The 27,993-nt window shown below is 40.6% G+C and overlaps 3 protein-coding genes across 23 annotated transcripts in view; all 3 read right to left on the bottom strand.

The window, feature by feature from the left end:
- Positions 1 to 25: 25 nt before the first annotated feature.
- Positions 26 to 1,676, bottom strand: LOC121680417 (lysozyme C-like). The gene is made up of 4 exons (XM_042059786.1): positions 1,206 to 1,676; positions 813 to 971; positions 580 to 658; positions 26 to 209 (listed from the first exon to the last, which is right to left on the bottom strand). Exons 1-4 carry the CDS (start codon positions 1,330 to 1,332, stop codon positions 143 to 145), a joined length of 432 nt encoding a protein of 143 aa, XP_041915720.1. The 5' UTR covers positions 1,333 to 1,676; the 3' UTR covers positions 26 to 142.
- A 6,095-nt stretch (positions 1,677 to 7,771) lies between these two features.
- On the bottom strand, positions 7,772 to 10,995 carry macir (macrophage immunometabolism regulator). Its single transcript, XM_042059785.1, has 2 exons — positions 10,857 to 10,995; positions 7,772 to 8,523 (listed from the first exon to the last, which is right to left on the bottom strand). The coding sequence occupies exon 2, from the start codon at positions 8,508 to 8,510 to the stop codon at positions 7,809 to 7,811; it is 702 nt and encodes a 233-aa protein (XP_041915719.1). The 5' UTR covers positions 8,511 to 8,523; positions 10,857 to 10,995; the 3' UTR covers positions 7,772 to 7,808.
- Positions 10,996 to 11,550: 555 nt separating this feature from the next.
- The window catches only part of ppip5k2 (diphosphoinositol pentakisphosphate kinase 2), a 34,636-nt gene continuing 18,193 nt past the window's right edge, over positions 11,551 to 27,993 (bottom strand). For 4 of the 21 annotated variants that reach the window (XM_042059852.1, XM_042059854.1, XM_042059856.1 and 1 more), the window contains exons 19-33: positions 27,767 to 27,993; positions 27,409 to 27,536; positions 27,064 to 27,178; positions 26,827 to 26,934; positions 26,593 to 26,709; positions 26,118 to 26,288; positions 24,312 to 24,353; positions 23,990 to 24,163; positions 20,720 to 20,792; positions 19,198 to 19,317; positions 17,022 to 17,084; positions 16,313 to 16,333; positions 13,757 to 13,900; positions 12,966 to 13,073; positions 11,551 to 12,795 (exon numbers count right to left, since the gene is read on the bottom strand). In XM_042059852.1, the coding sequence (XP_041915786.1) occupies positions 12,365 to 12,795; positions 12,966 to 13,073; positions 13,757 to 13,900; positions 16,313 to 16,333; positions 17,022 to 17,084; positions 19,198 to 19,317; positions 20,720 to 20,792; positions 23,990 to 24,163; positions 24,312 to 24,353; positions 26,118 to 26,288; positions 26,593 to 26,709; positions 26,827 to 26,934; positions 27,064 to 27,178; positions 27,409 to 27,536; positions 27,767 to 27,993 (2,042 nt within the window). In that variant the 3' untranslated portion in view covers positions 11,551 to 12,364. Of the gene's footprint in view, positions 12,796 to 12,965; positions 13,074 to 13,756; positions 13,901 to 16,312; positions 16,906 to 17,021; positions 17,085 to 19,197; positions 19,318 to 20,719; positions 20,793 to 23,989; positions 24,164 to 24,311; positions 24,354 to 26,117; positions 26,289 to 26,592; positions 26,710 to 26,826; positions 26,935 to 27,063; positions 27,179 to 27,408; positions 27,537 to 27,766 lie in introns of those variants that run through there. The other 17 variants (XM_042059857.1, XM_042059869.1, XM_042059866.1 and 14 more) reach the window with 15 other exon arrangements.

Below are 27,993 nucleotides of genomic sequence, written 5' to 3'. Positions count from 1 at the left end.
TTTGGATAGTGTTGCTTCAATGTCAGTTCCTCTTTCACCAAAGTGTAGCATTACAGAGTACAACAATGCAGTGTGGTTCACACACAGAATCTTTTATTGGCTCTAATGAACATGGGAACATTTTCCAATAACAAGGTGCTGATCAGACCCCACAGCCAGCAACATAGGAGCTCAAGTCCTGCCCCTGACAGTGAGTACGCCAGGCCACCCTGCAAGAGAAGGGAAAACAACACATCAAAATAAACTCCACACAAATTATAATAAACTAATTATTAAAATGTAGACAGATTTTAGGAAATGGGGAAATATGATAATTATATAATTATATATGCTTTGCTATATTTTTAAACCAAATTTTCAGAATATTTCAAACTATCCATGATATGATGAAATTAGGCTATACACGTACAGTACAAACTAACATGATCCATTAGGAATTAAAAGCCATTGGATCAAGCAGCAAATGCTTGTTAATCCCTCGATTCATAAATTGTAGGTTGTCGAATCAGTTGAGGCCCTTGTAGGATTACAGTATGAGTGCCCCCCCCCCCCCCCCCCCCCCCCCGGTTTGGCTCTTACCAAGCACTGATGCCATTGGGGTCTCTCACGACACGCTTGGCACACTCAATGGCCACACTCAGATTGGGGCTCAGCAGCTCTGTACAAATAAACAAATGACTGAATGAACAACATATTTATTAATTATCAATGAAAGAAAATTATTTTAACCCTGAGCATTAATCTGAGCAGAAAGAATGCAAACATCAGTTCCACAATATGTTATCATAATCTCTCTTTGAGTCCTCACTAACCTGAGCAGCTGATTCCACAGGCATTTGAGGTTACTGAGTGACCATCGTTGCACCACCAGCGGCTGTTGATCTGGAAGATTCCGTAGTCAGTTGATCCGTCCGAGTCATGGTGAATGGCATCAGTATTGTAGTGAGACTCCCATTCGGCAAGGCACATCCCTGGGAAAACCTCTTGACACTTAAACTGCAGATATCTTACACCAAAATGCAGCTTTCTGCATTGAATAGAGCTAAAAAGAACAATCTTCTGAACAATCTATAAGATGAATGAAAGCTTGACGATCAAGGGTTAAACATTTACATCATATTGAGATTTAAGGTCACTTGAGCAAGAATGGAAAGCACGTTTTCAGAACAACACCAGTATCCCAGTGTCCAAAAACAACTATTTACAGTTGGCAAGACTAATTCCCCAGTAGCCATCCATTCCATTAGCCTTGAGTATCCTGGCCAGCTCACAACGGTCATACACCTCAGCGCAGGCCGAGGCCACCAAGAGGAGAAGCACAACAGCTCGCATGATGCTCTGGGTGTCTTTTTTGAAGAAGAAACACTTGACCGTGATCTGAGGTAGGCTACCCCTTTTATATATGTCAGTATAATACTGACTGAATGTTGTATGTGTGTCTTTAGATCTTTCGATAAGAAGTTAGTCCAGTCAGGCTTATACTTCTGTTGAACACAATCAGAGTCAACATGATAAGTTTATATTTAGAGATACTCAGCGTTTTTTGTGCTAGCTCTGGAATATTTTGATAAGGGAGCATTTACTGGAGTTGAGGGGAGAGAGCATGCCCATGCCACACTTAAAAAAGCAGGAAGGAGAACAACTTGGTCACTTAACAATCTCCTGTGGCCATTGTTGACTTCAACAATCTAGCCAGTTGTTGCCAAGTATTACCGAGTCCTTCAAGAGCTTCATGCTCTGTAAACAGGAGATTGAGAGGGATGTATGTTTACAGTCCAAGGGCAAGTCCAAGGTCTTGCCCAATCCAATGTACAAAACTGTTTCTGGTGATAAATTATCCTAGACTTCTGATCACAACTAACCGATAAGGGTTAATGATAATAAATTGTAAAATGCTGATGTGAATTATAAATTACGTCAAACCTTCAAACAAAAACCTAATAACCTATCCCCATTCCCCACACAAAACAAATGTGGCTAACTGCAACACCAGTTTGAAAGTTATCAACTCTAATGAAACAAAGTCAAAACAACACCTGATCATAGCAGAAGCATCTCTACACTACAGAAGTAATACTCTTTCATAACTGATGTGATGAAAGTGCTCTTTGTTGACAACACTGTTTTGAAGACAGTGTTTGTGTACGTTACTGTAATCAGGGAAAGTCTGACAAGGAACTGAAACTCAAAAGAGGTAGTTGGATAGGTCCGTCTGTCTGCACAAAACTAGGTTTTGATATGCAATCCTCTGCCACTTGACCTTACAGTACACCATTTTGCTTAAATGTATCAAAGCATTTGAAACAAAAAATATATAAATGTAAAAAGTAAATGACTTAAATATACTATAATGCAATAATAAAGCCTAGTCAGCTAAACATGCAATGAAAAATTCCTGTGGAATTAGCCAGATATGGTGTTGCTACAATCATTAATTAGTGCCGATCATTTATTTCTTTGGGAAAAAGTGCAAAGCCTCTTCCCCAAAAGTCGATCAAGCTATCTACTGATCAAATAGATACATTTTCCTTTGGACAAAAAGGTAAAATTATGGCAGGTAGGACAGGGCCCTAGTGTACAAACTGTATGACATGCATAGGGCTTTGTGGTAGGGTATTAATTACAAATGTTACCTTAGCGCCCTGCTGTGGTAGTATAATGTAATGTTACCCAAACATAAGGGCAGATGCAACAAGGTCCTCTTCCACATGTGCCCACTAGATGGCAAAAAAGGCAGTGAAGGACTTAGAGGTCCAGAGATGATCATAGTCGGATGGGTCAGACACTATTGCTATACCTTGCCATTTTACACACTAGTGCAGTGCCCGTTCAAGCATGCTATTCCTGTAAAAAACCTGTAGCCCAATTACATGCCCACTGGTAGGCCTGCTTCAAAAATAGGATAATAGGGAAACACATAATTCCAGCTAGGCATTCAATAATGAATACTGATATTATATTAAGGGGCCTACATGTGCAGTGAGCAGAGTGCAGTGAGCACATGGCTGCATGTGACATTTTTTACAAATAACAGCTGTTTTGAGTCAAGGCTATACAGTAGCCTATGTTTAGGCTATTGAATAACTTGATGAGTAGAAAACACTTTTTTGGAATGATCATATGAAATTTGCAACAATGTGAAAACAGTATCTGGTAGCCTGGTGACATCACACTCTGTCTGCCACTCCTTGTCTGTAGCTCATCAAAATTACATAAGCCATAAAGTTTTCCGTGAAGACTATATGTTTGGCCTATTGAATAACTTGATGACAGAAGGACAAACCATTTTGTGGCATCATCATATGAAATTTGCATATGTGAAATAGTCTCTATCCTATTGCGTGCAGAGGAAATTTTAAAAAGACAACCGTTTATCCCGCCCCTCGGATTGAGCGCCTATGGTAAATTCCCAGACCCTACGGTACATCCTGATGTGGGTCTGGCTCCTCAGGCTAGCTAATTATGCTTGCATGTGTGACATTCTGAAACGTCCTGAAATTCGCTAGTTTCAATTTTGGACCTTGCAGTCGGAATTGTCATTCGTTTATTTAAAGTCTAAAGACAGTCCAAAGTAGCCTGGGCTATTCGAAGTGTCAGTTTATTAGCCTACACATCGTTTTTACGTCATTTTGAATAGCCACTGCATACCCGTGTTTGTTGGTGTGTTATTGAAAAATCCACGGAATCATTTTATACAAGCACACTGCATAGGCTACAGGGAATCTTTATTGTTGATGTCAGACATAATCATCCAAACATCTTGCATCTTGACCCGTGCTGTGCCCTTACCCTGTGGGGGAGTGGCTACAGTAGCCTAGTAGCCTACCAATATTTTTAATATAGGCCTATCTTTTATATAGCCTGGAAAATCCAGACCCTGATAATCTAGAAAGATTAAGGTTCTGGCAAAGAACAATGTAATGGCCCACCTCGAGGGGCGGCAACAAGCATGCATTTAAAAATCTCACTGCACGCAATTGGATAACACTAGACCATGTCCTCCAGCGTTGCAGCGCTGTTTTCATCAGTTTAGCTGGTTTCCAGGAATGTTGGGGTAAAAGTAACGTGCATCATTGCTCTTGGCCAGGGTGTATCGCAGAGCAATTCCGATTGTGCTCTCGTGAGAACTCTGGATTTCCAGGGTTGTACGGAAGCTCATTGCATTCACTTGAGTCAGAGCCCGTTTACGGAGAGCCGGATCACTCCCTATTAACTCCATTGTACCTGCAATCTGTTGCAATTCCGCTAGGGGCGATCATGAATAAGTGCAAAAACAATGGGGGTCTATGGAGCTAGACGGCTAAATTTATCTCTTTGTTTGTCATTGAAAAATCGAAGATTTGATTGCGGTTTCTGCAAGCTCACTATGGATTATAGGTCAAAAGTTGAATGAACGAGTACTTACGTCCTTTCGATTTCTTACAGGTTGGGTCGTTGTTGCCCACAACACACTAGCTTTCTGCTAATGAATGACGTCATTGACGCATTTGAAAGGCTTTTTAGAACAAATAAGTGACTCAAAAAATATAATACTTTCGCATGCAACATTCAAATTTCTGGGCAAAAAATGATATCCTGAGAAAAGTGGATTTGAGGGGTACAGCTCCACAGACCTCCATTAATTCTTCCGTGAGCGCCCTCATGTGGAACCAGAAAAGGAACTGCAACCAGTTCAGAAACCGGAAGTTTCCCGAGAGTGGCGGTTCTCCCTTTATTAGACATTCTCTGCTTGAGTAAAAAAATATCACCATATCTCATAATTATGAGATAACTATATCTCGTAGCCTAATTATGAAATAATTATCTCGTACGAGATAATTAACCTCTCATAATTACGAGAGATCTATCTCATAATAACGAGATAATTATCTCATAATTATGAGATAATGTGATTTTTTTTACTCATGTGAATGCAATGAGCTTCCCATCCGTACTTTTGCATTACTTATCCCAACAATGTCAAACTTGGCACTGCACTCGTGCCTGTAGCAAGACACCTGCGTAGGCTGCGTTTGAAATCAATCGGACGAACGGACATAATATGTGAATAACAGACAGGCGTTCCTGTCATTTATAGATAGAAGATAGTTAGATAGATGGCATATATATGTAGGATAGATTTATATCATCTCAAAACTTATTTCATTATTTGACTCAGTGTATCATCTCACTTTTGAAAATGCATTTGAACAAATAATTAATCTATAACGAAAATAATTGTTAGTTGCAGCTCTAATCACAATTTCTACAATTTCTTAAAGGATCTTATAAAACAATCAACCAGTCAGTTTGAAGTTTGTGTTTTATTAATGATGTCAAGTGAAAGGTCAGTAAACGTCAGACACAGAAATGCGTTGCAGGTCATAGAGACAGAGTGGGGAAAAAAACTGAAGGCTCAAAAAAGCAGTCAAACTATGCTACACTGGATTTATGAGGCCTAATGTGTACCATACAACCTATGTTCTAAATAAATTACAACTAAACAGTCAAAAAAAAAAAAAAAAAAATATCACATTAACCTATCAAGATCAGGTCAAAGTTAGTTCCTCATAGAAGGCACTGCAACCTGTAATACAAGTTTCTAATGCCTTTGAACTCATCATGCAGAAGTCAGTTTCACCCATGTCTGTAGAACTTAATGTTTGTTACAAGTAACAGAAAACCTTATATTGATATACCTACTTTCCCTAATTCTGAATATTGTATACTTGTCTCTTATTGGCAAACTCATTGGTCAGTTGTGTGATTACTTATATTTGATGAAGGTCATTGATCAAATCACAAAGTGATGTAACTTACATACTACTAAATCAGACTTTGTCCTGAGTGGCAATATTCAACATGAGCGTGGCATATTTCAAAATTATGCTATTACTACCGGGTAATTGCTGTAGAGTATAATATTGACAAATCCACTGCAATATAATGCACACCATTTTTTAACTGACAACCTGCAAAGTATATTACTGCAAAGCTATCCAATGACAACAGTCTTATTTTCCCCCAGAGAGCATTTCCAGTTAAAGTACACAAAACTTACATTAAAGTAGACATTCAGCTGCACTAATAATACCAAAAGACACCCAAAAGGTCCCTTTGAGGGCCTACCAAGATGTACAATATCAACCAACTGAAAGGGGCTTAGGTGCTATCAGCATCTATTTCACATTACAGTGTCTTTCATTTAAAATGGTCTGAAACACTGTATAACCAGTGATGGATATCAAATGTTATCCTTAGCTTAGCAAATTCTTATCTGAACCACAAAACCATTATTAAAAAGGTAAAACACAATGCTGGACTGTTTTAAAACATTGTGTACCAAAAACAGTTTTTCTTTCGAACCAAATAAGGACATGGTATTTCCAACTAAACATGAAAATGAATTTCAAACAAAGGCAGGTCAATGGAAAGAAGGTTTGCAGAGAAAAGTAGTATTTTTTTTTTTATTATTGGCTCAGTAAATTTGGATTATTACCTGAACTAATGTACTACCAGGAAAACTGTCTCCATACTTCAAGTAGGGTAGAAACCCTGCTTAATGATTGTCTAGTGTCCTAAGCAGTTGAAATAAACAAAACAATAACAAAATTACATCAAGTTTTTCCCAGGGCACCCTTAGCTCATCCTTTGGTTTCCGTGGCAACGCACAAACATACAGTGTCTCAACATGTAGCAAGAGAGAGAGATCATGAGAGAAATACAGAGTTTAAAACGTTCAAAGGTTTGCATTTTTTGTAATCTTATGGTCTGATGACGAGGAACGGAACATATTAAACAGACGAAACGCAAAGTGATGAGGACGATCACAGACTCTTATAGAGACATTGGAATAAATAATCCCAACATCATCCAGCTGGATGGCTCTTCTTGAAGGAATGCTGAGAGGGAGATTAATGCTCTGTGTGAATGAGGGAGAAGCTAATCTCACCTCAGGGTTTTCTAAAGATAAGCCTCCCCTGCACAAATCCGCTTCAACATTTTAAATAACCCCCCCCCCCCCCCCCATCCCATCTTCCCAACGATTGTGTAACAGTCGTGTGTATTAAGTATATAAAAACAGCGCCACGTCACACACAACGTGCCAGAGAAGTTTACAGAAGAGGTAAGCTCACACACTGAGATTGTTACGACGGTGCTAACGCTAAAAATGCTAAAAGAGGGCTAATACTTAACAGAACAGGCGCGCTATGTGGGGTCCCCCTCAAAGATGGTGGCTGAGGAGTTGAGGACTTCTCAGTGTCTAAGCAAGTGTGTGCAGTGTGACAGAGTACACACACACATACACACACAGCTCTGCAACAGTGGCTATCTTAATGCAACCAAAACCAAATGACAACTTCGAAAAAGATTGGCTATAGTAGACTGGAGCACGCATACGCACACATACAACAGTAGCAGTTTTGAAGCATACCATTTATTGCTAACCTCCACATTTTTGTTTGTTTGTTTCTATTTACCCCACCCATCTGGATAAATAACCCTCTTTTTTATAATTTAAGATTTGATAGTTGAGATTCCTGTTTGAATCGTTTCACAGACTGACGTACTGACAGAGTGGGTCGAGTGAGTTCCGCAGTGATCGACCTCTCCAGTTGGAAACAGTGCATAATGTAATGGCAGGGACCAAGGAGTCTCAAATCGCCTGGGACAGGAGAGAAGCAACACAAAAAGCTGTGAAAGGGGCGACCAGCTCCCTCCAAGGAACTGTTTTGCTCAGGCCGTCTCCATGGGCGTTTCCCACTCGCCCCCCAAACAACCCCCCCCCCTCCCTCCACCATCCTCTCCTTGTCCACCGTCCAGCTCCTTCATGTCTTGTTGCGGGTGAAGACGCGCTCTCCGCGCAGGGTGAGGTGCTGGAGCTGATACTGCAGCACCTCGGTGTCCGCGGCCGGCTCCCTCAGGTTCATCTTGTCCAGGTTGAGGTAGTCCAGGGACTTGGACTGCGCCCTCTTCCCCTTCAGCAGGCACAGAGGCAGGGGACCGTGCAGGGCCCTGCTGGGCTCACCCGCCGCGCCCGACCCGACCCCGGAGCCGCAGGCCGGCCTGAGGTAGCTGTCCCCTGAGCTGGGCATGCGTCTCCGCCGGCGGCCGTTGACGGCGGGGATGTCGTACGGCTGGTAGTAGCGGCTCTTGGCTTTATAGATGCGCGAGGCCCGGTGCAGGCCCACATCCAGGGGCCGCCTCAGAGGGCTCGCCGGCAAGGCCTCGGGAGAGGTGGAGCCTAAGGCAGCGGGCCTGTCCGGTCCGGCATCAGCACCGCCGGACCACTTGTGGGCCAGCTTGAGTAGCTCCTCACCGGTGGTAAAGCCCACCAGGTAGTTGGAGTTCATTTGCAGGATCTGGTATCCTGAGACAGTACTTTTGATGGGTGAGCAGGGGGTGCTGGAGCAGCGCGGACGCTCCGCCTCGGGCTTCAGTGTGGCCTTCACCTCCGCCGCAGCAGCAGGTAGAACAGATATGGGTGCCCTGGACACGCCACTGACATCCATCTCCATCTTTAAAGACATGACCTGGCTGGTGCTGGAAAGACACAGAAAGGGACCCAGAAAGAAAGAAAGAAAGAGAGAAAGAAAGAAAAAGAAAGAAAGAAAGAAAGAAAGAGAGAAAGAAAGAGAGATGAAGAGAGATAAAGAGAGGTGGGTGAAGAAAAAGAGAGATGGAGAGTACTCAAGTATACGAAACAGAAAAACAGATGAGAGAATAGTTAGAGTTTAGAGTAGAAGTGAGAGAATAAGGTAGAGGAGAAAAAGACAGAAAGGTGGAGAGGAGGGAGAGCAAAGCAGACAACATCAGTTACCACAAGCAGTTAGTTAAACCATTTGAGATCTAGGCCTACTGTAGGTTTCACAAGATACTCAGATGGTTTGACAGACACATATGGAAAGCATCATACAAGGGTTAAGTGAGACCATCGCCCCATTACATCACCCATCCTCCCAGTCCAGCACTGTAAGATTAACAGCCTAGATAAATCCACCTTTTTACCTCCACAGGCCTCAGCTGTATCTTCTATGCAAATACTGACACAGCGACACACAGACGCACACACACACACACACACACACTTTTCCAGATAAGACCACATTAACGCCAACTCAACACACACTGTTCATTTTCTAATGGCCGAGGCCTCAATCTCATCCCTTCTATCTCTGTGCACTCATCTCATCTCGGCCATAACTAGAGATAAACCCTGGTCCCCACCAAAACACATGCCATCTCCACAATAACATGGCCATATGGTCGGGTGCAGGATGGCCAAAAGCAAGACACTGGGGGAAAAAAACAGCAGTTGGGGCAACACACATGAGATCATGATAAAAACACCAGAAGGGCTATAGAGATATGGGTCAGATTCTGTGGATCTGACCCATGTAGTACAGGGCAAGAGCCAAGACGCAAAATAGAAAAGATTAAAAAAGGCAAACACAGAAAGGATCAAACAACAAAGTTCAAATGAACATGCATGCTTGCTTCATGAAGCTTCCCATTTGGCCATTTCTGACAAGCTAAAAGACATAAATGGAGTAAGACACTTCTGGCATCCTAACCAGAGATATGTCTGTGACACCTAATTCTAACTGAAGGACAGAATTATTTCCATCCAATCTAGTGTAGCTCAGGAATAGCTCAGGCTTCAGACTACACAAGCTATAAGGTTCATTGCCTTTGTAATGGTCCAATAGCCTGCTTGTTTACGGAAGCTTCTGATAAGACTATCCCCACCCATGTGACAATACATGTGCATGTAAACCAAGCAGTGTGTCATTGGTGTCTTAAGTCATACCTAGCCAACTGTAACATTATAATGGCAGAGATTTCTGAAATGATTTCCACCCAGTGATACAGGCTAGCTTTGAATAGGCCAGGGCCTGGCATTTTTCTTCTTATCACTTTATTTGCCTTCGCACCTCAGATATTTCTTTCATAGTAAAAGGTTGGAAAGGTTAAGGTTGTATAGGAAAGGTTGTATGGACATGGGCATGCATTTGTCGGAGTCTGAGACCTACAGCATGACAACCCAAAATCAAACCATTTAAAATTACTCACACAGACTGTCTTTGATACAATTACCAACATAAACCGTTATTAAATTCTAAGAGCTTGCAGGTGAAGCTAAATCACCTGCAAGCAAAGAGTTAGCTATCCTTGGACTCAAAACAAATGGCTGAACGAATTTGCTGAACTGAGCAGACGGAATGAAAATGTAATTTCATTTCCTGATATATGTTCTGCGCTCTGTCGAAAACACCTGTCATCGTCTCCTGTCATCAGCACAGGGAGCACAGCGCATCGGGCAGTTAGCCTAACGCTAATCCGACTGAAATACTACAATGGGAATACAACTCCATTGATAATATGACCAACGTACAGACGTTATCAGGGAGTTAGGAAAATATCTAATATGTCACAACATTAGCATGCTAATGGCTAGCCAACATCTCATCTCCATTGTGATGAGAAGCCAGTTCTATCCTGTTTTTTTCCCTGGTGCTTGCAGGCTTCGTCCATGTAGACCTAGCTAGCTGATGGAAAAACGCTGAAAACGGACTGGGCCTTTCAAAATATGCTTTGCAAAATGGTTAGTGGTAGACTAACTATTTTAATAGTGCCAGTCTGTTCCTTTTAGGCGTACACAATTTGGTTTCCAAGTTAAACCATCACTAAGGTGTGAAATATTCACTTGCCCACCATTACAACGAATCCCCAGAATAACGTTAGATGCTTCAGCTAGGTTAACGTTACTCTTAACAACCTGCCGACAGATATGAAGGATAACAGCTTAATAACATATAAACAACACATGAACACAACATCATTACATTAATAAATGAATAAGAGAGAAAACAGACCTGTTCGACGGCAACGCCACACTGCGCTCACGCCTCTGCTTGTCTGATCCAAATTATCTGTCAATGTAATAAAGCTATGGTAGTAACCAGCAGCAGCCAGCCGACGCTTCCGATAGGAGTCACGTGATACAGTAATCTGGGCATGACCTCAGCTGTAGTGTGAGTATCGATGTTAGATAAGGGCTCATTTACTCACAAACAATCGTTTTTAATCTAATTTTAGTCGGAGATGAACCATACTGACCCCGCCCTATTGTTTATACTGAAACCACACAATAGCCTACATATTGATTCTTAGGGTGAAATTTACCTGGTTACTTACATGTAGCCTGCTCTACTCAGTTGGCTACTTTAAAGAAACTTGAATTTGTGTGTGTGACACTTCTGGTGACAGTCAATGGCTTCAAAGGACTACAATAATTATTCCAGGTTTCTAAATGTTGCATTTAATTGTATTGTATGTGTTGGAGGGACTTTCATAAACTCCTTATGATCCATACAGACTCCCAACATCAATTTTAGATTATAATTCAAACCTCAATACATTTTGTCTTGGATCCTTCGGATTTCATGGCTCTAGGCTTTTGTTATGGTTATTTTTTTTTTTTATAGAATATGAAAAATTAAACAAAATTGCCGAGAAATAAAACGTTCAACCTTACATTAGTTTTGAATAATGAAAGCAATAGATTGGTTGACTGAATACCCCTGCAAGGGACTTCCAACAAAGTTTATTTCCATTATATACACAACATTATGTTTGGTTGCAATGGAATAAAGCATGATGTTAAAGGACAATCATCACATTCTGTAAGGCAGACTCTCACTTCCAATTCAATGGTTCAGATATCAAAGTGCAAGTTCATCAGTATGGCTAAAACATATATCAAAAAACATTTAGGTGTTTGGGTGATTGTGTTTTGGTGAAAAGGTGTGTGTGTGTGTCAGTTTGTGAGTACATTTTAACTGACCCTTTACACGGCCCTTTTACACTTTGGACCAAAATAATAATGTGATCTCTGAATGAGAAACCTCATCCATTTTATTTAGCTCCATTCTGGAATTTTCCACAAGGAAACATTGGCTGCAGCATATTCAAAAACAGTAACCATTCCTGACAAAAGAATTTTCTTACACTTTTTTTTATTTTTTTTTTATCAACAACTGCTTTTACATTCAAATATACAAAAAAGCTAGACAGTAACAACAGCAACACAAGGATATGAACAGCCTGACAAGAAAATGATGGCTTTCTGTGTCTGTTCCACAATACACAACACAGCTACGTTCTGTGAACCTCAATATGGCATCCTTGTACTGTGGATTTGTAACCTCTTAAAATGTGCTAATCTTAAAAGTTCAAGTGATAGGTGTAATCCTTTCTACACTAAATCGGACATTAGGATTCTTACAGGGAAAGAACTCATAGGACGGTTTGCACCTTTATGGCACATTCAGTTTGTGTAACTCGTAAATTCATGTCCCAAAACCAAGACTAGTTGATTTGCTTATTGACCCTTGCTTAAAGTCTGAAATGGACTGTGATCGTTTGGGGTGCTGGGTACCACTGGCTCAGTGTGCACCTCAACATCAGAGACCGTGCCATCGGTAACTTTTCTCTTGGTCTTGTCTCCTGAGCCCTCGTGAGATAAAGTCTCTTGTATGGTCCCACCACTGCTTTCCAAGGTAGACGTAGCTGTCTTCAGTTCTCCATCCTCCTGTGGTTTTGCCAGTGTTGCAGTGGCTGCTTTTGGACAGGCTGCAGACTGTGCTGGGGCTTGGATGGCACTGGGGCCTTGCTGGTTATGGCTAACTCTCGTAGGCTCTGTTTTGCTGGGCGTTGATGTGCAAAGGGGAGAGCTCTCCTTTGATGCCTTGCTTGTCCCCCTAGGGTCAGCCAGGCTAGACGTAGCCCGTCGGCTTGATGTGCCCTCGGTCACTGTGAGCAAACACAAACACACACACACACCGGTCACATTGCTGCTATATGTCTTACTTTTGTAACTCTATTTGCTATGTTTTACAACATTCGAAATGGTTCTGTTGGAATTTCATTTTGAAAAATAATATACCATACTGAGAATGATTCTATAGAATTGTATATTGTACCTGAAGCTGCCCTTTCAGAGGCCTGCTTTGCTAATGACTGGGTGAATGGACATGGTAAAATCTTGGCTGGAGTGTAAGTATTCAGCGGAGCCTTCTTTGCTGGAACAGCTAAAGAAGCATGACAAGACCAGACAAGGACAAATTTTCAGCATTTGCAAAAGCAAATGATATTTCTATATCTGTATGACAAAACTACTTCAACTGTATATTTAAGCAACATGGCACAAATGAGAGTGGGGTTGGTAAGGATATACCCATGGCTGTGGTTCAGAGGCCATGTGCAGCTGGTAACCACAGCTGTGGGTCCTATAGCCATTACCAACCCCACAATCACAAGTGCCAACGAGTACTTTTATACAACAGTTCTACTACCAACTAATTGAGTTAACACACCGATTTTTTGTTGTTGTTGTTCATTCATCTCACACCCAAAAAAATAGTTCCAAATTTAGTCTTGGCATCTCCTGTTGCCAAGAAACGCAGCATATTACTCGAGAGTCCGAGTGGGGATGTCCTGGCTGGGATATCCCCACTCTGTAATGCCTCTTGTCCAATCAGAAATTAATAAATAGTTCCTAACCTAATTGACCTAATTGTTGTATAATAAAGTATATTAGTATTGTGTGTTGTATACTGTATAAGAGAGGCCTTTTCTGACAATGTTGGAGAACAGACTGTCACATGACATGCTAGGTTGGGATTTTACCCAACAAACAGCAATAACTCTGGAAGCCATCTCATGCCCACCTCCGTTACAGGGATGTAGAAGCTCAAGTGTGCTAGGTCTGTACCTGGGGAGGAGGCCGAGATGTCCAAAAAGGAATCTTGAGCATTTGCAATTGACGCCAGGAAGTCGTCCACTTGCTTCCAGGAGAGTGAGTTATGAAGGGTCTCCAGTGGGCAGATCGAGGGAACCATTGAATACAGCTCAAACCCTAAGGGAGAGAAAAACCCAGGTTAGGTTCGTATGAACTGCCATGAGACTATAATCCATCTATGAGTATAACAGTCTATACAAATGAGTAGTGTGTTTTAAATGAAGCTGGGCGACATAGAAACATGATACTCCATTATCTGTGAGGATGGACAGAGAAAACTAAATCACCATCAAACCCGGGTTTGTGGTGGGGCAATGGTGACGGGTGAGTTACACAGAAATTACACCTCACTGGAAGCTTTATCTACTGCCACTGTTTCAGCCAAGAGGAGAGGAGGAGTAGAACTGGATTTCTACCTACCTGAGTAGAATTGTTACTTTGGATATCATTGTTATTGGATGAATAGGGTCCAAGCGGTATGATGGGGATTGCACCAAATTACATCAAGAGTGAGATCAACTTATGAGGACTGATTTGAAAAGAGCAACACCGAAATAGCTCGTAGAGGACGTTTTGACAAGGCATGTTTAAAAACGTTTTTAGATACGATTGCAATTATTGAAAAACAGCATTGTACAGCTACAGTGGAGATGTGTGATCACCGTCCTACATCCTGTTTGGAAACTCCTTACCAAAGGAGTTAGCACCAGACGAAACTTCAAATTTCGGCGGTAACAAAAAACAACAAGCAAATAAATCCATGCTTAAAGAGCCAGTTGATCAAGATAAGACTTATGAGTCAGCAATATTTTCAGCAGTATTTAACCTTCTGTCCAGCATCGAATAGCTGTACTAAATTAAAATGTCTCATACTTGCAACTAACCCCACTTGATCTCAGTAATGACTGTTCTATGCATAGTGCAGTAACTTTAGTATAGTATGTACTATGATGTACTAATGCTAGTAAGCCTCATAACTGGAGGCTTAGGCAAGAGAACCAAAAGTAACATGCAATTATTACAGTGGCGATGTAAAAAATAAATGTGGAAAAAATGTGTACAGTTAGGCTAGTTTTTAAGTGTCTAGACTTAAAGAGTCCACTCTAGCATTGTACAACAGCACTGTGGGGATCTCTGCTTCAAAAAGCTTGTAAAAATAAGTATGATATTTTGGTAAATCTACTTTTTGAAGGAATCATATTCTAAGGCTTGGACCTGCCAGGTACCAATAACTTCACGTGCACCAGGTAGTAACAGGACTATTGGCAGAAGGTGGGAAACACTAAACATAAAGACCGACAACAACACTCCTTTTCAAGTCTAAACTTACACAATGCTAAAAGGCAGAGGACACTAGGACAGGGCTAGGGATACTGGCTGGCTAATTATGCCGATGGGAGTCACTTACAGTAAGCAATGCACCTTACCATAATTTTCAGGAATAGTTTGGTGCCCATAGCCTATCAAGTATGAAAGAATGGACAAAAACTTCCAATCTTAAAAAGTCAATACAAATTGAATTAACCTTAGAAAATCAAAATGTGATTCCAAAATTTGATCTTGCAGTTTCTTATTTTCAGTACTGTAGGTAGTCACAAATGAATGTATAATGTCTATGCATCTCAAATGTCACTTCAATTAAAGTTCCAATACTTCCGAAGTTCCAATACCTGACTACAAGGGATTCGTCCCAGTGCTACTTACTAAGTTGTGTGGAGGTGTAATATACATTACATGTAGGTAGGGATGTAACGGTATGAAAATTTAACCTCACGGTTATAGTGACCAAAATGATCACGGTTTTCGGTATTATCACGGTATTTCTAAAAGTGTGTTCAATATGTTCAGAAAGCACTGATAGGCCTACACAAGCTGAAATAGTTTCAAAGTGTGTCCCGTTCACTTTTTTCTTAATGTTTAATTGGCTATGTGCTTATAGCTTAACTTACCCTACCATAACTTGGAGTTTGCTATTTCTGTTATTTGGATGCAATGAGTGAGACCAAAGTAAGCGTTTAAAATAAAACTTTAGGCTACTGTATTCTCCTGATAACGTGAGTGGAATGGATTTAATGTGGACGTGAACATAAAAAGAAGCAGAGTGGCTACATGATACAGTGCACATTTTGCGGTGAAAAAGTTCCGCCTTTTAAAATCAGGTGTAGCCTAATCCGAATCGTAGTTAAATTATATAATTAGATGAACTGGTAGTTAAATTATATAATTAGATGAAAACGGTAATTATTATCGTCAACATTTTTATCACGGTTTACCATTATACCGGTAATCGTTACATCCCTACATGTAGGTGGGCCAATGACCTACGGTGTTACAAAGCTACACGGTACACAAAGAGGGACAAAAGAGGAAAGAGGGGTACTGTGAGGAGGTCTAGGGCTGAAAACTGTGAGAGATAAAGGAAGCCAAACTCTACACAACAGAAGAGAAGGAGCCTGAGCCGAAAAGAAAACACCAAACAACATTCAGACGAGAGATCAAATGGGTAAATTCAACATAATTAACACTTACCACAGAACATACTGGGAAACACTTTTAGAAGACCCATTTAGAAAAGCAGATAAAAAACAAAAGCAAAAAACAAAACAAAACAATAAAAATAGGATATTTTTAACAAATGGCTGAGCTAAAGACAGTATTTTCAGCATTTCACCAGAAGTTGTGAAGTTGATATGATTTTTTTTTTTTCAATTCTTACAAACAAAAATAAAACCCATGCCAGTATAATATATATGAAATAACAATTTATATTAAAACAAGATAGAATTACTCAGCTCACCTAGGCAGTTATTTCCATAGATTCCATATTTGAACAAACTGAATGCAAGGTTGCTAAACTTGGCTGGTTCAATAATCATTCACATTTGGATGGACCCCATCTGAACGTATACTCAGCACTGAGGCACAGATTTACCAGACAGCTGTTTGGACATCCTAACCTCCTGTGATCCATGTGGGGTTGAAGCTTGGCTAAGCTGAGTAAGAGGAACACTCAAGAGGCCGGCACACAGAACTGAGAGGCCGGCCAATGAGTGAGTTTGTTAAAAACACAGGCACCATCACAGAATGCTCTGGACTGGTGACAGGGAGTTAGAGGGTAGTAACTGAAAAAAAAAAGGGGGGGGTCTTTTGCTTACTCAGAACCAAAACAAAAGAAAATGAGAGGGGGTACGGGGAAGAGGAAAAAAAACACAACAGAATTAAACGAAAGCAAACATACCATTGGTTGGGTGTCGCGCAAATGAGATAGAAAATCTTTTTACGGCAGAACCACGCGTGGCCTCTGAGAAAGAGAAAAACAGGGTCCTGAAAATGTACAACATCTAAAAGAAAGAAGGGAGTTAGATAAAAAGGGAGGGCAGAAAGTAAGAACTAAAGCATTAGAACAGCATGCAGGTAGGAGGGGTGAGGAAAGGAGAGGAGAGTCGTTTTAGTAAGTTAGCTGGGGGGTCTGGCCAGCCAGAGCAACGTAGATGGCAGATAAACCCTTTTCCCGAAGGCAATGGTATCAGACACCATGTAGTAGGATGTACTCCATCCCAGTTGGAGTCAAAAAAGAAAGAAAGGAGAGTGGACACACGTTAAGTGCTACCACAAGTCTCAAAGGGACACTGTCAAAAAAATAAGATTCCCCTCCAAACCACATCCAACCTCAAGCTAATGTCTCTAAGGTTCAACCGTTGCATGCCATAACCCGTCCTAAATTGTGACAGAACTGTCCTGCACTTTAGCATGACATGTAACTTCACAATCTTCATATAGAAAACATACATAAAATCTATTTCTTGAAGATGAATATTCAAGGAATCCTGGATCAGAATATGACAAAAGATATACTGTTCTAATTATCCTCGAAGACCTTGAGTCTTGAGCTTTAAAAATGATATGGCAATATTTTTTATTAGGTATGATGAAATATTTTGCCAAACCACTGGTTTTGAAAAATGACTATGATATGAGTGTGTGGTGTTCTGTTGAATACATCTTGAACTACCACCACAACTATACAGTAAGAACCATACAAAGGTTTAATGTTTCAAGGTCTAAGCTAACTGCATATGGTGACTGATTTGGCAAATCAAAGGATTGTAAATTGATTTGTAATGCCCATCATAGAGCCAGGGAAAATAATCAATGTCACTAGGTTTCATAAACACTAATATGATGGTATAATGTGTAATTCTTGACAAAATGCCCCTGTTTTGTTTTCATTTTTAATCAAGAATAGGGAGAATGCTTTATTCATAGATGTCACAACAATTGTGACAGGCACCTTAAAGCTGTTTAGTCACCTGCCTGTACCTTTCACTGTTGTGAGATACTGGCTAATAGTTTGCACCAAAACCAAAGCCACGTTACATCAAAAAAGGTTACAGTACTAAAGGGATCTTCCTGTCAGATTAAATACTGAAATCTGAACACAAAATTGTAGGGAGTAAAACTAGGTTCCTCAACGACGCCTGTAATGTTCAAAATGCCTAAAAGTATCTCTGGTAAAACCCTTAAAAAATGTATGTATTGACTGATATAGTCTTGTGGACACTGCTGCTAGATACTTTTGACAAGGCTTTGCCTAAATGTATCCTTTCATCTTCTTTTCCCTGTTATCAAATCTATTTTTTTTTTGTGTCAAACCATCAAACCCCTACCAGGGAGCCAAATGGCATGACCACATTTTTTGAGCACTATCTATTCAACTTTTTTTTGTTCAAGATTTTCCAATGTCTCTTAAGATGTTCCTGGACGTTGCTCCTGATGTTTAGAATCAGTCAATAGAATGGCTTAAAAACTATAAAAAGAACAAACAAACAAAAAAGTGAATGATGAGACAGACAGAATGATTTGTATTGGGAAAATGTTTGATGAGTTGAATGTGTGAATTTTTTTGGTATATTTTTAATAAGGTGTTGAAATAAGTTTTTCCACTGGATGTGTGTTTTTGGACATGGCCCTCCGTATGTTGTTAATGATGTAACAGTACAGATTTAACCTATAAGGGCCCATGGAGACGTGGGTGTCAAACTAATTCAATACCTTGAACATTTTCTTTAGAAGGCCCCACCCCACCCCACCCCCTCTATTTCCCATAATTTTCATTTTAGAAAATACATCCATGGGCTCTTGTGGGTTAAGCGCTGGCTCTCCCCAAAATAACACAAAATGGATCAACCCCAGTGATCGTGATGATGATTATGCCCATGATGACCCATCACCAAAGACAACACCCAATTTGTTTTTGTTTGTTTTTTTCCCCCCCCACAGGAATGGAATTCCAGGATTCCTTTATTTAAAAAAAAAAAAAAGAAAAAGAAAAAGAAAAAGAAAGGATTTTGAAAAAAAAAGTAAGGGGTAAGGGTTCATCTCATCACAAGATGTGTGTGCGAGTCTGCACATACCATCTAAGAAGCCAGAGGAGGTCAGCTTTTTACGGTGCGCGCGCGCATAGTCTTGCAGGTTAGGAGCGCTGGAGGAGCCCCCGAGCACCATAGTGCTAAACAGGCCTGCACAATGCGACCCTGATGAGGGAGTTAGAAGAGATACACACAGCAAACAGCGTGTTTTTCCAAGGAGACACGCAACACGCATACACACACACACACACCACTGAATGCATGCATCATGCATTTCTAGATTCTTGCCACAAAAGGATAGCTGGTAGTGCAGCCTCAGAGTGTATGACAGTAATGTCACTATCAGATAATAAAACTAGCCTCTGCCAACATGACGTTAACATTAATATCCCATAATAAGGCTAGCTACTATCCCCTAAGAGTAGCCAATTGCAGCAACACGGTGACGGTGATGGTGACGGTGACCAGTTTACCACCATTATTAAGATGCATATTCAAGTTGAGCTTGTGTCAGGCTGCAAAATCATTACATTTTCCCAAAGGAATATGTGGAAAAATTGTAGCACCATCACCATCTTTGGAGACATTTTGTGGAAAGTAAATACTTTCTTTCCAGACAGGCCATATAATCTGTACAGAGAATGCAGAGGTGGTCAAGACCCTCAGACGGTCATCAACCCTACCACCTTCAGAAATATAACAATGCATCTGAGGGTAGGTCACTACTACACTACTTTAGAAACACTCTTGCAACCTTAATATGATCCAACAAATATGTGTAGCATATTATGTTTGAGTGATTGTTTTACATTTGCAGTATAACAAGCTCTATTACTGGAAATGTATTACTGTAGCAGTAAAAGTCTAGAACACAATAGCAATAGACTGTATCTATGATTAAAAACAAAGACAAAATTAACAGATGATAATAAAACAAACCATCCTGTTTCCTGTATGTTAAATGTATAGCAACACAAAAATGTAACTTTTTATTTGTTTTTTTAATTAGACTTGAGAGTTATTTAAACCACAATAGAGTGGACAGTTTCCAAAACTGCATTGAAACAGTCCTGTCCCATATCAATAAATCACCAACATCAAAGGAGTCCGCACACTGTTAGTCATGTGGCAAAAATCTTGCATCTACAATGTGCTTTTTAAAAATCAGGCTAAGAAGGTTCATATCTTTAGTAGCTAGTGATTTGGTGCCACACAAGATCAAAGTCAAGAAAGCAGTGTGTGTGCAGAAAGATCAATGACGGTGCAAGAAGCAGAGTCGAGATCACAGGCATAAGACTAGAGTAGAGCAGACAGAGCAACACTGCTCCGTCATTGCCCTTAACAAAGAGGATCAAGCCACTGAATATTTTAAAAATTCCCAAACAAATCCTGCTTGTAGCAACTTTAACATGATATGTGTTCAACTGATCAAGTGATTATCACTTATTCATAGATGTGACCTAAAGAAGTCATCATCTCATTTGATGCATTGTACTACATTCTATTTATCAAACGGTAAGGATAAACACAAATAGATGCTGTGATAACCACACAGTGAACAGCTTACCTATGCCCGTGGTCAGTTTGTGCTCGGAATGAAGCCTGCCTGGCCTAGCATGGCTGTTGTTCTCTGCCAACACCTGCCGAGGTAGAGACGAATAACACAAACATTACAAATGCTCCCAATAGTTAGAAACCATCACAAAACAAAACAACACAACACAGATAAGAGCAAACAAAGACTTTTCTCTCTAAATGCACAGGGTGTTAGTAAGCAGCACGGAAACATGTCAGTGGCCAGGACAGCACACGGAAGGGACAGGATCTGAACAGAGAAGACAGGTCATGCAGACATCCCCAATGGCTACAGGAAGTCCATTCCACGTGAGGGTATGGGAAACCTTTGAGACGGGAGACAACCACAGCAAGTGAGGGAGGGATGCAGGGTGAGGCAGATGGCGACAGACATGGCAACCGTTTGCAGGTTAATGAGGTTCACAAAAAAAAAAGAAGAAAATCCAAAAATCAAGACCACACAACTTGGAACCAAATTCATATTGCACCTCAAGAACAAACCATAGAAATATTAATACAATAATCATAATAAAATATAAAAAGAGGGGAGAGGGAAACCAAACGAGGGTATTCCTGTTCTCTTTTTTCCCCAGACGAGTATTTCGTGCAAAAACAAACAAACAAAAAGAATTTCAAAACCTCAGACAAACTTGAAATGAGTAGCGCCCCCTACTGAGTAAATAGGTCTTGGGAGGACCTCCGGGTGGGGTCCTAATGCAGACGGACGAACGGGACGGGCGGGGGGTTCAAAGGTCATGAGTCACATGATGAAGACAGGACATTATGAGGACACCATGACCCCACTCTCACGTCTGACACAAGGAGCTTACCTGCGGACCAGGGGGGACACCTATCCACCAGGGCCTCAGATCCCCCCCGAACCCCTCCCGCTGTTTCAAAGAGGGTGAGGTAAAGAAGCCTTACTCCTCTTTCACATGGCAATAGAATAGTCTGGAAAACTGTGGTGCACAAAATCTAACCCCCTTTGGAATAAGTTGCTTGTGCAAGTGAAAGTTTCGACTGAAGGACAATATGGTTGACAAAGGACTGTCAGTACTTGTGCCCAGTCTTGGCAGAAGTGCTGTGTGCAGATAAAACAAGGCATTAATGAAGCCAAATCAACAGCAAGCCAATCTTAAGGCCGTACAGTATGACCATCTGTCAACCAATTCATCACTCAGCATGGGCAAGCAGCTCTAATAAACATGAATTTAAATAGATTTCGCAAATGTGCACCATCCTCTCTATACAGCAAGTTAAAACCACTGTAATTATAGTTCACTGATAAAGACCCCTGCATATATGGTTATGGTATTTTGCAGACGCTATATATAATATATACGTAGAACATCGGTCATCGACCAATCCGATCAACAAGGTTGAGAAAATAGGTTTACATCAATTTTATGGTGCTTCAAACAGCCAACTAGTAAGTGCAAACTTTATCTGCTGAGGTGAGTGGTTCAGAAATGTAGTTTACCATTAGCCTACATTTCACCTGGTCAAAGCCATGACCCATGGGCTAACAGGGTGTTTCAAAACGTAACGTGCTTAAGCAGAGATGGATTCAGGTTCCGAGGGGAGGCAAAGGGGCCAGGCAATTTTGGAAGGACAAGAGACATCCACCCAAGACACACGTTCCAAAGATCAGTACAAAGGGTTAAATCAATACCATCAGACTGACCGAAACTCAAGGAGGTTGGTGGTCTATAGCCTTAGATTGTTATTATTATTATTGTTTTCCCACTTTGAAATTGTGCAAGTTGCAAAGGACATCTAACGTGTTTTCAGCAGATAAATGTAAAGAGTTACCTTCACCCAGAGCATGTTTGAAATCAATCTTATCCAGTCTAGATGCTGAGAATGTACTTCGCAGCCACTGAAGCTCAAAACATAGGACTTAATATATTTTTACTGATTGGGTATGCAAATTAATTCATTATTCTGAAAATGCCGGAAAGCAAAAACGAGTTTTTATTTGTAAAATAGACCACAACTAAAATGGATCTGAAAATGATTTAGTCGAGACTGGTTTGGACAGTCTTCGGTGACAGAAAGCAGGGAATGCTTAAGAGCTCTTAAAGGCTGTTTTATTAAAACTGGGGGGGGGGTGGCTGTTCATGCAAATGCTTGATTGTCACGTTATGCAAAAGCAACTGAATCAAGTAGTTAATGGAATAAAGACCCTAAATTAGAAAAATGTTAAGATGTATAACTGTACCACGGTGTCATATGTTGGATTACCAGTACCATCATCACCAGAGGGAGTGGGCTATTGCCCTCAGGTCACCGTTTCAGAGCTACTGATACTGATAGTAACAGTATAGTATAGTATAATATAGTAAAGTAATCCCCCAGAGCTATTGATATACTTAATGGCATTCCTCGCACTAACTTGCACATTTGCACACTGTAATAGGCATGAACGTTCATTTCCTAGTACATTGCACATTTGATATGAACTTCCATTCCCTGTACTAGCTCGATCCCATGACAATTGTTGAAAACATAAAATAGTGATTGCTTAGATGCCAAAAATAGCATAGCATGGCATATCTACAGCAAACATAATATATGGCTTCAATGGACTCCAGCTTGCCCAACTCAATAACACACAATTACATGTAATAACAGCATTTAGCCAACAGGCATCTATGTATACCAATTATGTTCTGCACTCTGATGAAGGGGGGGGCATTCCAAAAAGTACCAAGGTCAGGCTTGAGAACAGCAAGAAATACTACCTTCAGCTACTACAAGACTACAAAAGATGGAATAAGGTCAAACAAATATTGATCAGGTTCTCTAGATTGAAAACAACTGTCAATCTCATAGGCTAAGTTTTTATTTATCTTATAAAATTTAAAATATTAAAACAAAAAATGTTTTACGATGCAAAAAAGATAAGAATGTATACAGTGCAAGGTTGTTTAGGACCTAAAAGAAGTCTAAGTTTCTGAGAAACATGCACTGTAAACAGTCTTGTAGTAAACATGCATGCAAAAAAGCAAAACATGGGTGTAAAAAAACCTAACCTAAAAACCTCTATACTTCTAAACTTTCTCAATCCTTCTACTCGCGATTAGGTAAGTGGAAAGCTGAGAAAACTGGGGTAAAAAATTACCTCTTTAAATTGATCTGCTGACATTTTTTTTTTTTAGGTGTCCTTGTCGACTGCGGCCAATTTCTTGGGTGCGCATGAACAAAAGTAAGCGTTAGCGAGTTTATGTGTGAATAATGAATTAAAAAAATTGGTAGAAACCTGTTGCCATGAGCCAAAAATACTGGATGTGAAAGCCAGTGATTTAGGGGAGACAGGGGAGGAAGTTATTTGGTCCCCTGATCTGCGTCTTCGACGCCCAGTACCAACACCACAGGTGTAATGTGTCCAGGTACCATAGGAGTCAGGGCTAGACACACTCAGGGGGCTCTCTTCCTGGAGGTGAGAGAGGGGGCAAAAACAGCACAGTCATGCAACATTAAAAACAACAGTCGGGCTACACTACACGTGTCTATCCAAACATTCACAAGGTCACTACAGCCCTACGGTGGGTGGGGTTTGGAACAGCAGAAAGGGGTCATACTTTGCCAGTGGTGGTCTTGTTAAAGTCTGGCTGCAATGGGGACTAAGACAAAAAAATAGAAGAAAACAACAAACAAAAACAAAGTGAAAAAAGAAAACGTATGCTCATTGTTAAAATTCAATTCACAAGTGTCATAATGCAGGTTGTGCAGAGACTATTCACACCTGTCCTGGATAGTCCATTATGTTGCATCAACTAAGAAAAATAATTCAGGATACCAAGTTCAACTGTTTTCAGATCATGTTAATTGTAGCATGCACCAATTTTCTCCTGACAGCAGATGTAATCCAACTTGAGACATTTTTTTGTTGAAATGGATTTTTACCATTTTTTCTCCTTTACCATAACATCTTAACCACTAAGTGGCTCTGTTTGGGGATGAACACATGCAGGTCTAACTGACTCAGAGGCCACAGACTGGATTTTCAATATGCTCTAGTGCTAAAACAATTCTCAATTCTCTAAATGCAAGCAGCCTTTGCCTACCTAACATCTTGGGGACATTTTGTACAGAAACTTCATCATTAATTTAAAACAAACATTCTACATTGGAATGTCTAATTCTTGTGTTCTAGTGGAGTCAAATTTTAGTGTTACAATGTTTTAATGCACATAATGACGCAATCATGAATAGGTGAGGATAATCTCTTAGACACTGCACACTCCAATAATAAAGATCAATGGCCTAAAAATAAAAGTAGGTTTTGAATTGAAAGCATATTTGGACTACATGGATCTTCTTTACAGACAAAAATAAAAAGTATACCTTCTGTTCCAGTTTTAATCAACTATTTTAGGATTTCCTTAATACAGCACAACAGGCTAGATAATTCTCGTAAATCTGAGGAGACAATATTAAAATGTTCGCAGACATACCATATGTGACATGAACATTTTTGATTTTAGTGAATTACTGACATGAGGTGAAAGTTAGAGATAGAATGTGGGTTTGGTAGATCGTCGTAATGGTATGAGGGGAACTGGTCTTACAACGAAGAACCCAAAATTTTATAAGAAATCACGCATGAAATTCTGTCTCTTTGATTCAAAATTAAAAAGAAGATTCAGCTCCTGCAATCATGCTGATGCCAGGTTAGAACTGCTAACGCTTAACATGTGACTTCCTTAAACAAAGTGCACAGTACAAAAAGAAACAGTATGATAGCAGGGCTGTATCACTGACACTAGAATTCACAGAAAGAGGAGGTTTCATAGTGCTGAAAACAGACAATTTATGTAGTCTAGGACTTTTAGGCTAAACAGCAAAACAAAAACAAGAGACGTCTGTGATGACAAACGCTAATTACTAAAAATGTGGAAAGAAATGTCAACTTCTTCCAGCTTCAGTGCATATTCCACCCAGTGTCTCTTTGTCAACACCATAAAACCCAGCAAGAGCAGAAGGCAAAAAGCACTACATCGATCTAAATTACCATACCATTATCACACCATGAAGGAATTCATAAATAATGGACCCGACATTTAATCAATGTCAAAATTACAGTTGTCATTTCAGTCTTTTTTTTTTTTTGACCGATTTGATTTGATTTGATTTTTTTTTTTTTTTTTTTAAAACCCATACACTAAAAATCTTCACCCAGCATTAACTATTGCTAACTTTTGGTAAACCTGTACCATTTGATGCAGTCTTCATTGCATACTTGGACCAATAAGTCACTTGTGAGTTTCAGGGAAAACAACTCTTTCCGCTAGAAGTACCAGACAATCGTGTAGGCAATTTCCGCCAGTAATGCTAAGTTCATTACTTTCTAAAAGAATGACTAATGTCTGGTGCTGAGCACTTACTTCCACCGAGCCGATCTTTTTGGACCGGGGCAAAGGAGACTTCCTGTGGATGTAGATGGGGTCTGAGACCATGGGTCGGAACATCATGAGGGCTCGGTCCGGTTCGTCACGTTTGACTGGGCCGGACTCCTCATCACTGTCGTTCTGGGACTTCTTCTTGGAACCCTCGTTCTGGTGAGATATGTCAAAATGGTTGTATAATTGCACCATCTACACAATAATCATATCAGCTAGAAAAAATGGAAAATAAATTAACATGATCTCCCCTTTCAGTGAAAAAATGAGTCTGGGAATGACATTTTAGCCAAAACCAATGGCTTGGTTTGTGGAGCGTTATCTTGCAGTACATTGCGGTACCTTGACAGTTTCCCTTTTTGTAAGTCGCTTTGGATAAAAGCGTCAGCTAAAGACTATGTAAGTGTAATATGCAAATACTACAGAGTGGTAACGTGTCAACACAGGGCATGGTTCTCACCTCCCGTGATGCCGGTCTATAGCCAAACCCTGCAGGCAGATTCTTGTCCTCCTCGCAGCCCTTGGCTCCAGGGCTGAAGTGCAGCTCCACGTGAAACCGCTCCTCTGATGAAGGGTCCTGGGGAAATCACAAAAATAAATTAATTAATTAAGATGGTAACTATTAGCCCGCGGTTAAAAACAAAACAAAAACAAAGATACTGGCTCTGGTAAAAGCACAGTGTGCCATAGATACCTTGTTAGGATCCTCATACAGCATGATGACTATCTGGGTCATGTAGTTGAGCTCACTGACGACCTTGAGGTACTCCATGGCCCGTTTCCACTGGTCGTCCTTGGCCTCCTGGACAATGGCCAAATACAGTGAGCAAAACCCCCCCAGAATAAACAAATGCAACGAATGAAAATAAACAAACTGCTAAACAACCCATGATAAGAGTATACGTGTCAATGTGCATTTTAAGTGTCATACGTCACAGAGTGCCCCGTAGCGAAGGATGGAGAGTAGAGAGTGCACGTGGCTCTCGCTGGTGAAGTACAGTCGGGTCCGCACATGACGCTCTGGTGACATCACTCCCCTGGAATACCTGCGAGGTGAGAGAGGCCACAAAACGAGATTAACTCACTGACCCGAGCTCCAACTGCTTTCACATCTGGCGAAAGAGCTTAACCAGTCATGTTACAAAATGAATCAAGTGGGGCTGTCCCTGAAACTGGTCTCTATAAATTCCTCTGGACAAGAGTATGAGCTAAATGCTTAAGTAATAAAAACTACAATAGGTTTGTTAGTCTGATGATAGCAATGTCTCTCTCTTACACCGGGTGAAGCTTGTTGACTGTGTCATCGTCTTGAGTCCTTTGGAGGTCAGAACGGATTTTGCGGACGAGCGGGGTGCAATAACCTTTGGCAATGTCAAGCTTTTCTGGTTGGACAATGCCATACTCCTAATGGAAAAGAACAAAATTGTTTGTTGATAAATCAATAGCATTGAGTCGTGCGCTTTTCTCTAGTTCAGTCATCCGTTGAAGACCAATCCCATTATTACTGCTTCACTGCTCCCACCATGCGCTTCTACCCAGAACAGAGCTTGAGGAACATACAAAGAGAAAAAATAACATTAGGTAATTTATAGATTTCACTTATTCTACAACTAAAGTACACAAATTGGCCATGCCTGTGGTATGACTATGTCTGCTAGTGCTTTCGACAGGCGATAGATCTCCATGGTGTTGTCCAGTTTGAGGGAGCTGTTGTGCTGCACGTCATATTTGATGCAGTCGTAGATGTCGGGGATCTTGCTGATGTTGTAGCGGCCGTTCTTCATCTTGAAGTCCTTCTCCAGTTTGGACCAGCGCCGCAGCATCAGCTCCAGTGTCTCGCTGTGATACAGCTGGATGTCTC

The sequence above is a fragment of the Alosa sapidissima genome, chromosome 13 (genome assembly GCF_018492685.1).
Source record: "Alosa sapidissima isolate fAloSap1 chromosome 13, fAloSap1.pri, whole genome shotgun sequence".
In the NCBI taxonomy this organism is placed as follows: Eukaryota; Metazoa; Chordata; class Actinopteri; order Clupeiformes; family Clupeidae; genus Alosa; species Alosa sapidissima.
This window is presented reverse-complemented; position numbering and strand designations above follow the sequence as displayed.

What these genes read in the sequence shown, in the direction of transcription:
- LOC121680417 (XM_042059786.1), bottom strand. Translation starts at nt 1,332, where the DNA reads ATGCGAGCTGTTGTGCTTCTCCTCTTGGTGGCCTCGGCCTGCGCTGAG. An exon ending in GGGAATTAGTCTTGCCAACT is followed by an intron (nt 972 to 1,205) that starts GTAAATAGTTGT and finishes AGGTTTTCCCAG; the next exon opens with GGATGTGCCTTGCCGAATGG. An exon ending in CTGTGGAATCAGCTGCTCAG is followed by an intron (nt 659 to 812) that starts GTTAGTGAGGAC and finishes TTATTTGTACAG; the next exon opens with AGCTGCTGAGCCCCAATCTG.
- macir (XM_042059785.1), bottom strand. Translation starts at nt 8,510, where the DNA reads ATGTCTTTAAAGATGGAGATGGATGTCAGTGGCGTGTCCAGGGCACCC.